This window comes from Pithys albifrons, chromosome 5 (assembly GCF_047495875.1).
Source record: "Pithys albifrons albifrons isolate INPA30051 chromosome 5, PitAlb_v1, whole genome shotgun sequence".
NCBI classification, from domain to species: domain Eukaryota; kingdom Metazoa; phylum Chordata; class Aves; order Passeriformes; family Thamnophilidae; genus Pithys; species Pithys albifrons.
Genome location: NC_092462.1, coordinates 45,861,158 through 45,872,341, shown reverse-complemented (window position 1 = coordinate 45,872,341; position 11,184 = coordinate 45,861,158). Strand labels below are relative to the sequence as shown.

General features: G+C 38.1%; 1 protein-coding gene across 1 annotated transcript in view; it reads left to right on the top strand.

Annotated features, from left to right (window-relative positions):
* The first annotated feature begins 2,426 nt into the window (after nucleotides 1-2,426).
* Nucleotides 2,427-11,184, top strand: part of TUSC3 (tumor suppressor candidate 3) — a 118,923-nt gene continuing 110,165 nt past the window's right edge. Inside the window, exon 1 of the mRNA XM_071555187.1 lies at nucleotides 2,427-2,594. Coding sequence (XP_071411288.1) covers nucleotides 2,478-2,594 — 117 coding nt within the window. The 5' untranslated portion in view covers nucleotides 2,427-2,477. The remainder of the gene's footprint in view (nucleotides 2,595-11,184) is intronic.

The window sequence follows — 11,184 nt, the reverse complement described above, 5'->3', positions numbered from 1 at the left end:
CAGGCAACTGAAAATGGAGAATTTTGATTAAAAATCAACAGAAGACTTGACAGTTAGAGTTATATTGTACCAAAGAAATTTCTTAGTCTTTCCGAGGAATGAAGAGCTCCCAGTGCTTTCCACATTCTTAGTTTTAATGCTCTTTTCATACACTGAAAGTGTGGAAAGTCCATGGTTTATTAGGGTCAAAAGGAGACCAACATTTTTCCAAACAAGGTTCCAATGGAATCATCTTCTGGATTTAGCAAGAGTGGCCTGAGATTTCTTAATGAAATGTTATTTTTTTATCGCACTAATTAACATATGCTTCTCTTGTTCCAGTGCAAAGTTTCTATTGATTTTTTATCTCCTGAATGAAGGAAAAAAAGGTATTTTTAAAATCACACAATTCTGATCAATACATATATTTTGTCTCTGTAGAGCAGAGGTCTGTGTTAGAAACTTCTGCAATCCAATATAATGATGGCTATTTTTATTTTATTCTATTTTTTTTTAATCACTTACTATCCTGTCCTCATTTTTGAGGGTCAGCAGGGAGGCAGGTACCATGGGCAGCCTACAATACTATGTTCATGCTGTGTTCACTAGGTTACTTAGCTGGTTATATGGTTAATTACAGAAATTACTTAGAAGTGGCTAGCATAGCACAGAGTTAGTTACAGAAATTACTTAGTGTTGGCATAGCATGGGAGTACTGATACTGAGACACAGTCATGTTGAATCATTTGTGCTAATACAAATGATATAAGATAGACTATCTTGGAAGTGTAGGCTTCTTGTAGCAAAACTCTGTCTTGCTTACTAGTAAGTTGTTCCTGTTGTTAGAATATTTGTAAGTACAATTTTAGAATAGATAGGGATTTTCAAGGTGATAAAAAGGCAAGTTAAATTAAAAGCCATATTCTGATCTGTATAAAACATGCCACCTATCTGAGGTTAATGGAGACTCGGAGACACAGAGACTAAAGGTAGCACAAGGGTTTCCATAACTGACATAGGATCTCTCCTTTCGAGAGCACAAAAAAAAAAAAAAGACAGCAAAAAAGAGGTACAATATCTTCTCCATCAATTTCTTACCCAGCTCATATTGAAAAAGATAGGTCTACGCAACCCAGAAGACACTGGGCATCAAAACCCCTGAAAAACACATAAAAACCCCAAAGCTAATCTTCCTACATTAACTTCACTCACCCATGTGACTCTCTTCCTGTGTCCTGTCTTCTCTTCCATTTCCTTCTGCTATCAGTCTTTTGAACTCTTTCTTTCTCCATTTGCAAATGGGGAACCGCTATTTACAGAACAGTGTAAGTTTTGGGCAACTGAGATATGAGACATTCCTAAATACTTGAGAAGGAGGGTCCAGGTTGCACACCATTTTATGATTATTTTTGCCAAACAGTAGTCAGAATCTGATCAATGTAGATGACAGATGGTCTGAACTCTCTTAAACTTATTTGTTTTGTAGATGATTTGAATATGATCTACTATTCCTATGGATATAAGTAACCTCTGAAAGGTATGTTGCAAATATAACTGAAGATAATACAAGGGCAGTTAATGTTTTAACTGCTTGGTTCTAAGATGTCAGCAGTATCATCAGATTAGCATCTGATATTATCATAATACTGTGTAAAAATCCGGTTCCCAAAAAAAAACAGATACTTTTGAATACTTTCTTAGTGCTTCAGCTTTCTATTTCATTGTTTTGTTTTGATTATAATATTCATACAATTTTTGAGTGATAAAGATCTCAGAAGAAATGAATAGTTCTACTAAGTCTTCAGCACAGATCTGTGTAAGTAATGTAGCATGACCATACTTGAATTCTAGGGGGAAAAAGAAAAAAAGTATATGCTCATCAATTTAACATTACCTATCCTGTGCACTGTGGTGGGTACTTTCAAGAAATACGCAATCACTGATTCAAAGACTATACCATGAATGGGAGTTTCAAATTAAAGCTGCACGGTTAACGCTCTGGGAATTAAATTTGAATTAATTGCACTAGCATATTGCATTAATATTATTTTCTACAGAGGCGACTTTGTGAGTGTATAGTGAAATCCGAAAAGTTTATGACTGTAAAGTGCAGGAAAAAAAGGGTCTTTAGGAGATTTCTATTTTGGTGGGGTTTTTTACGCTTTTCATTCGGGACTGCGCTCTGTGCTCCAGGTGGCGGGAGTCTGGCGCAGGAGGTGCGGCGGTGCCCGCGGGAGGTGCAGCGGTGCCCGCGGGAGGTGGGGCTTTGCCAGCGGGAGGTGCGGCGGTGCCAGCGGGAGGTGTCCTGTCACGCCGCGGGGTGGCCCCGGTGGGATCAGCTCGCGCTGCTCCGCACTCGCCCGCGGGAGCGCCGCGCGTGGGGCTCCCGCTGCCGAGAACTACATTTCCCAGGCGTCCCCGCGATTGGCCGGGCGCGGGCCCAATGAGCGCGGCCGCGCTGGCCGCGGTGCCGCAGGTGCCGCCGGCGGGGGCGGAACATGGCGCTGGGTACGGGGGCAGCGCCGCGGCTGCCGGCCCGGAGATGCCTCCCCTTTCTGCTGCTCCTGCTGCTCGTCCTCTGCGGACAGCTCGGGGGAGGACAGAAAAAGAAGGAGGTACAGACGTTCGCTTCTTTCGCAATCGCGCCCGGCTGGGGGTGCCCTGTCGCGCTGCCTCCCTCTCGGTAGTCCCTGTCTCCGCCCCCGCCGGCTCCGCTCCCTCTGCATCCCTGGGCACAGCGCCGGGCACTGCCACCGCCGCCGTGCCGCCCCCGCCGTGCCGCCCCCGCCGTGCCCCTCCTGCCGTGCCGCGGGACGGCATGGCCGGCGCCGGTGGCGTGTCCAGGGCAGCGGAGCCAGCGCCACTCGGCATGATTCCCCTGCCGTGTCGTGTCGTGTCGTGTCGTGTCGTGGGCCTCCCTGGTGCCGAGCACAGAGCGGCAAGGGCCGCCGTCCTGGCCCCGGCTGGGCTGTGCTGGGTACGCTCCGCGGTGGGCACAGGAATTCTGGACTGGGCGAGGAGCGCAGGTCTGCGGCGACCCTCGGCACATCGAAGTTAAACCACGTGTTTGTGGTGCCAACTAAAAGAAATGCTCGGAGTTAATAATAAGTAACATCGGAGCGATGGCGGCAGGTTTGCTTGCAGGTGTAGGTGCTGGTGCTCCCTTGAAGGTGGCCTTTGGGTAAGAGAGACGTACAGGAAGGAGCAGTTTTAAGTCAGTTTCAGTACCAAGTGTTTTATCTTCAGCAGTTCTTGTATTTAAATGGGGAAGTGTGCAAAAATGTGTAGTGCATGTATTTGCCCTTTTCAGGTTTCAGTGCTGGTAGAGCTTGCTACACTTCTATCCATAGTTTGCTGTCAATTTCAGGCCAGGTTTTCACGTACCAAGTGCCAGGTCACCCAGTGAAGTCTCTTTACGGTTTCACCGGAACTGCATTTTGGGGAGAAGGTAACTTTTAACCAAACTGAAGACTTCTGTAATTTTTGTTACTTTTTTAAATTTATTTTTTTTGTCTGTTGTTGATGTTGTGTGAGGACTTGTGCTTTGTGGTAATGGAGTAGAGGAAAAGAACAATTTTTATAGCTGATTCTTTCTTTGGATTAGTGGTTCAGACAAAGAGAAGGTTGGTCAATATTTTTCTTTTTCTTGAAAGAACTGTGTAGGTTACTATGGTTGATAAGCCAAATAAGTACAACAAGGATGAGCAGAGAGGGAACGGTGATGTCTTCCTGACAGGACTGGAAGGAAAGACTGGAATGGCAAGTTCTGATTTGATATTAGGAAAGAGTTCTTAACTGAGAAGGTGGTTGGGCACTGGGACAAGGTACCCAGGGAAGTGGTCATTGCCCCAAGGCTGTTGGTATTAAGGCAGTATTTGGACAATGTTCTTGGGTATATGGTTTAACTTTTAGGTTGCCCTTTGTGGAGCTGGGAGTTTGACTCAATGTCTCTTCCAACTCACAGTATTCTATGATTCCAAAAGGCCAAAGTTAGTATCTAAATAGTGGTCTGACTATGACGTTACCAAGTTAAGTAATAATCTGATCATTGAGTTAAATCCCTTGGGTGTCATTGTACAAAATGAACACCTTCACTCTAGGCATTGTCTTTTCTACTCTTCCTGGAAAGTGTAGGCAATAAATGTGTTGCCCTTCTGCTGCTATAATTAACTTCTTTTCAAAACTTTAACTTATTAGGTTTCCTTAATAAAATGTGTTTAATGTTTGACACTCTTGATTCTGTCTTGCTGTGGTGTGCTGGCATTGCAACTTTTGTTGACACTTTCATGTGGAGTGCCAGCTGTGCTACCAAAGTAGCTGAAATAATCTTTCTTTTTAAATGGAATTTTTTCCTAACAAGTAAGTGATGGAAAATTAAAATGGACATCTACAACTACTTAATAGTAAGTTTCCCAATCCTAAGGTGGAAGTGCTACATAAAAGGGAAGTGTTTGGAGTTTTTGACTCAGCTATTTGGCATTCCAGTCCAAGCTGATATTTCTCCTCTGTAAAGCTTACTATTCAGTTTTCCTTTTTAACTGATTTAAACTAACACATCCCAGTCTTCTGGATCTTTTTACTGCCATGTTTTGTTCCTCTACAATAGTTTTATTGTAACACAGTGGACTGCCCATACAGACAAACCTCTAGTTTTATAAAGATATAGTGTATCTACAACGGCATCTTTGCAGAAACTGGTGCAACATTGTGCTTCCTCACTTTAAATGCAAGCTTAAAGTATAACTTAGTGTTTCCAGGGTTTTATACATTCTATATGTAATGTACATATTGCTTTGTATGTGTCTATGTTGTATATGTCATAACTGAAGTCTGGCTTCATTTCTTGTCCTACTAACCTCATGTTAAAAACTGTAGTACTTTGCCCAATATATATGGTAGGAAAAACATCTGTATGTGAAAAATGAAACTTGAACTTTCTTACAGTAAGTAGTTTGGAAATAACATTTGACAACTGTTCTGAGTCGAATTAAGTGAATTGAAAGAGCACAGGATCTTGTGCTCTGGGAGGTTCCTATTCACAGAACTGTCCAGAAGCACAGTGAGAAAAGCTAAAGGTGATTGAGGTTAGATGTGTAAAGTGAACCTAAGGTTTTATACAGAGACTGGTAAGATTGCCATAACTTTTATTGGAAATTGGAGAAAGGATTGAACACACAGTGAATTGTTTCAAAGTGAACACTGCAAGAAAAAAGTTAATGTAGCAGGGTTAAAATGTGTATCTCATGAGATAAACCAAAGTCACATTTCAATTTCTCTTTCCTATGTGCTTTGTGTGTCCCCCTGTTGACCTGGTTGTCTGTAAAGAGAGGCTAATGACTAGAGAGAGGAAACTTCTTTCATCGTTGTTGTTGTTGTTGTTTTGTTTGTTTTTTGTTAAACCTCGAGTACTTGAAAAGCATTTTAAAATTAGAAGAACTTGAGATGCTGGAATTAATGCTTAAGCAAGGAAAGTATCCTTGGTGAAGACAATTATTTATTTGTTAATTTATCTTTTTAAGTGTTGACTGCATAGAAAAGTGTGTGTGAATAGGAGGTGTCTGGATCAGTTGTATGAGCCTGGAAGAGGTGGAAATAACTGCAGAAAGGAGAGGACAGAGCTTAGCTATTGGATGTTTTCAAAGGGCCTATTGCTAGCAGGGAAAGATGAACGGGAAAACTAGAAAACATTGGTAAAACATTCTGTGATTGTGAAATACTATGTTACATCTGTATTTAGAAAATATGCAAGTACTTAAATTACTAAATTACATTGTCCTACACAGTAAAATATTCTTATTGATAACTAAAGAAACTTTCTTCTCTGGCAAATGACTGACACGTGCTAAGGTTGCTCTTAAATTTTATTAAATCTGCAAGAATTTAAATAACTGGTTGAAAAATACATTTGAATTAGTAGATAATTAGTCATCTGGTTTCATGGAAGCTATTTTCAGAATGACTACACAAATATGTAAACTGAGGAGATAAATAGAAAACACTGGACTTCTAATTCGAAAATGAGATGAAGAGAAACATCAAAACTTTCTCCCATGGCTTACTAGTTTTGAAAAGCCTGCTTTTATGATTTTAATTCTGGTACTGAGCAGTACCTTTATTTAAAGCAAAGTAAAAAAAGTTCCTGATTTCTCTTGGAAACTGTATACATAATGGGAGAAAATAAAAATTGGCTGTTTCCACAACATTTGAGACAATGTGTTTGTATTAACATAGATGCATTTTCCATGAGACATGTTCCAAAACCTTTTGATACTTTTTATATATCTTACATAAATTTGAAGTAGGTTAAACTATTTAGAAAATGAAAGGAATCAGAATAATTTGCTTTAAAATATAATGCTTTGTGCTTTTTTATACCTTTTTTTTTTGTGACTGAAACACATAGAAGAACATTGGGTTTGCTGTGTTGAAATATTTCTCATAGAGGGTAATGTTTATTTTTGAGCTTTCAAGTAGGTGATTCAGAAGCTTAGTTAAACCACTGATAGCAATGGGAGTAACTTTGTTGGTAGGTTTGTCATTAAGTCTAAATGTGACACAGGGAAACTATCTGTGATCTACATATAAGCTTTCTTCAGATGGAAGTATTTTGTTGAGCTTGAATCTACTAAAAAAGATGCTGATGATCTATAAAAATGTTGTAGTAATCTTACTCTTCTGTGATGCAAGGTTCTGTGATGTTTTAGTTTGCCCTGAGTATTTTTAAAGGATTTTAAGACTTATATACCTGTAATTGGTCTTTACCTTTTTCTCCCTGACTCTTATTTCCCCATCTGGGTGTAGAAGTTATGGCAGTTTTGAGAAATTGTGGCAGATAGAGCTGGAAGGGCAATCTAATTGACAGTTTATCCCAAGGGTCAGCTGTGCTTTTACCGTTCCTGACAAATGTATTTCTGATGTGCACTTAGAAGCCTTTAGTGCTGGTGATGACTCTATAACGTCTGGCTTTTTTTCTTTTTTTCCCCCCAAAGATCTAGCCTAAAGCCAGACGTGTTCAATACCACATTTTTGATCCTGTATTTCTGGTCCTCATCATAGCCATAAAGAACAGATTGTTCTTTGATGCATTCTTCTCAGTTCGAAGAGTGATTAAAGGTAGCAACTGACAGTTTTTCCAAGCTTTTTTTTCTTACAAGTAGAAACAACTGTGTATTTTTTAAGACTTAAAGTATTCAATGTGTTAGTTTTTCTGAGCGAATGTTCAGTCCTAAACATATTTTTCTCTTTTCTTTGAAATTAACTGGTATAAATTAATGGTATCCTCTTGTTTCTGCACCATGTGTTCTCATTTTGTTTATTCAAGGTTATTGATGATTATTACCATGTTCCTTACATTGCAGCCAGAATGGTATTTTCCACTATAAAATGCCTTTCATATCTAATTTGTAATATGTTTCACTGTACAGGTAGCAATTCTCACTCCTTCGGAGCTGGGACCTGCAAAGTGTGCAGCAAAACTTGCTCTCTGTAGTCTTCGTTGCTCTAAAACTGAAAGAGTAGTACTTAGTTTCTTACTCTGTCTCATGCTGCTGTTTTTTGAGGATCTATAATGTTCTTTCCTTCTGGTGAGTGTTCTGCCTGCATACTTAATTGAGAGAAAGAAAGGTTTGGAAGCATTTCAAGTGGAGAAAAAGGAAAAAGGATGTCTGAGGAATGAGGAGTGTTCAGCATATATTCCATTGCATGTAGAGTTTGAGAGAGAAATTTTCTTTATTTCTCAGGATCTCTGATACTGTTTGAAAAACATAGTGATAATTAAAACTGAGGTTTTTTCCCTTGCTCTACTGAAATTTTGATTAACATTAAACTTGAATATAAAGCCTTCTTGGTCGTCCAGTCATCAGAATTTCGGTTTTGGTGTCCAAACTGGAGCACTGCATGTTTTGCTTTTGAGACAGCATGCAGAAAGTGTTTGGCAGTTATACCAGATACAGACTTCTCTCTTTAAAAACTTTATAAAAAATTTAGATGTGGTAAAAGTTGAATCTGTGAAAGGAAACTCAGGCCTGACTGTAGATTTGGATTTAAGCCATTGTAAGGTTATGTTTTAAGTGGAGATTTTATATTCGTTTGTCCAATTTGACATTTTAGCTATTGTTACAGTAAATAGAGGTTTTTTTAAAAAATGCTTAAAGTTTTAAAATAACTCTTTTCAGTTTGAAATGAAATAATATTAAGTCATACCTGAAAATACAAAACTTTAAATGCAATTCTGAATGTTTTTCTCTACTCTGCCCTAAACAGAATGGGGACAGAGTAGAGGAGGGGAAAAAAAAAGTGTGTGCAAGAATTCTTTATTTTCTGCAGGTTTTTACAGCAGCAAAAAACATCTATCTTCCTTTCTCTTCTATTTCTAATTAACTAAAGTTTTACAGAAACTTGACTAAATTAACTAGCAGTTCCTATTTTAACAATTCTGTCTAGAAAACCTTGATGTCTTCAGTGATTGCATGCTGTAAGTGAAATGAAGGATGCTTACAGCAGTCTGATAACATTTTGTGATTGGATTAATGAAAGTTTGCTGTCCCAGATGTCTCCATTTGGCATCCTTGCTGTCATAAGACAGATCAGTAGCATAATTGATCTTTTCCCCTGTTCTGTTCTATAACCATTTATACAGCACATCCTGTGCAACCACGTGGAAAATACAGATTGTATCTGCTTGAGTTCTAAGGGCTCTGGAAAACTCAGTCAGTACAATTAGAGTAGGAGAGCACTGGTTCTTTGGATATTGGTTTGGGTCTTCAGATTTATTATCTTAATTTTTAAAAGTGTTTTGAAGGTCACATTTTATTGGCTGAGATAATGATCAGATCTCAAAACAGAACTTTACCTTGTGTCTGGTTTAGGCTTCTTTCTCTTGCTGTAATAAATCTGAAAGCAGATATGATTAAAAAAAAAGTATTGTTATCTTTTTGTCTAATATAATATCTTCTTTATTGTTTTTGTGTATATTAAATGTTATAACTATTCTTTTTTTGTTACAACTTTCCATAATGAGGGCATACTATGAAACAAATGGAACAATGTTTTATAGTGAACCCGAAAGCTGCATTTCAGACAGAGAAACTCTTATTTTTATTAGCAATTATCACAAGTCCTTCATATTCTTGGAGAGAGAAACAAATTGATGCATGCCTTGCTTTCAACAGAATTAAAAAAAGAAAAAAGCAAACCTGGCAATAATTTGGCTGCAGAAAATAATACCAGAAATGCTACATGGAAGGTATTTCTACCCTTGCCATTGCAGACTGTTTCATGAAAACCCTCTTCTTCATGACTGTTAAAAGTGGTGGCAGGACTTGTAGCATTTCTCTGTGGAGATTGTTCTCCCACCTAATAGGATTTACTGTTAAGATTTTACTTTCTTCTGATGATTGTATCCGGTAGTACCATTCTGGACTACACCAAGTTCATAATCTCTTCTTAAGCAGCTGCAATCCTTAGCCAAATTATGCCATTCCATTAATTTTTCTTGCTCTTTTCTGATCAATCTGAGGCAACCAATTTTTGATTTTAGATGTACTGGTCATTAAATGGCTTAGCAGAGTTTGTCTGTGTTGCATAGAACATTTTGTGTATCAAATTCATAACATAAGTGGTAATTACAGTTATACAGTCCCTTTGTGGAATGACATTATGAGCTCACAGAGTTGCTCAAGGTTATAGGCTGTAGCATCTGCTGCTTGAACAAGAAAAACCATTTTCTTCTCTGCATTTAGTTTGGCTTTTTAATAATTTCATATCACTATTGCTTTCTGCCCTGCTATTACAAAATTAGCATGTTCAATTGCTTTCCTTACAAACTGTGAATTATGACAGGGTCTAGTCCTGCATCTTGCATATTGATGTTTCTGTTTAGCTCTTCTAGATTTTGATATGTATGTGTTCATGTCTGAGCCTTGTAAATGTCTCTTCAGTGGTGATTTTTGAGCTTGTAGAGCAAAAGTGCAAGTAACGTAGCAAAAAAAAAAATTCCTACTTAAAGTATAATATTAATTTCTGGGGTTTATTTTATGATTTCTGCCAAGCATTTTTGTCAACTTCATTGTTTTATGAAGTTCTTTGACATTTAGCCTGTTTTTCGTGACTCATGAAAATAATTGACACTTGTTCAGCTAATTAATTAGCTCGTTCACTTTATATTGCATATATTCAGGTCATTCTCACTATACATTCAGGCTTTTTCATATATTTTGTTTATTAGATCTTGTCAGTGGCAGAGATGCATTCTGAATCTAAAGTTAGGCCTTTAGCTCAAAATTTTGCTGCCACGCAAGAGTCTGTTTAGAATAATAAATTGTTATATTTATATTGCTGTGTGTTTTTTCTGGACTATACTGAGGAATGTGGTTATTTGTATCAATAAAGTAGGAGAGTTATTTTTGGTTGGAGATATGTGGATGAAGATGATACTGAATCTACTTCTCCCTGCTTTAGTCAAACAGTCAAATTTAGAAGAGTGCACAGACTCAGACAGCAATAAGTGTTTTCAAGTGAATCCTCTGTGAAGCCTTTTACTGAATTGTTTTCAGATATCAATTAGGTATTTTCAGATGATACCTAAGGGAACTTGTACACTTGTCACCTACTTAATGTGTCTCTTAAATGGAGCCATAACTTGATCTCACTGCCAAATCAAACACGTTTAGGTATAGGGCTTGTTCAGAGGCATAAAGATCATTGAAAGTTCTTTGTTTTCCTTTATGGCTGTGTCTAAGTATTTTACATATAGCCTGTGCAACTTGATAGTTGAATATGAAGTAGAATTACTGCAAGTTACAGATGCCTGTGGTTAATGAACTTGATTACCTTCTATCCAAACACCTAGCAAGTGGAAAACAAGTTAGCTACACATGCAAACCTCATGTCTGGTGTAGCATTACACATCCTGGTGATTTCGGTGCAAATCCCATCACATGTTTCCCTGAACAGTGTGTTTTGGAAAACAAAGGGACCTTGCTGAAGTTAACTTCTTAGATAAAGCTGGAATTTTTTTAATCATTTTTGGGCTGAAGGATAGAAAAAATATGTAAGGGAAAATAAAAAGTTATGAAGCCATGTTCAGTGATCAAATGTATTCAGAAGTGAGAGTCCTCAAATCTTTCTGAAATCTGTTAGAGGATAGAACCCAGTAGTGTGAAGTTCTCTGACTTCTATATTATTTTTACATCACACTTTAAACAG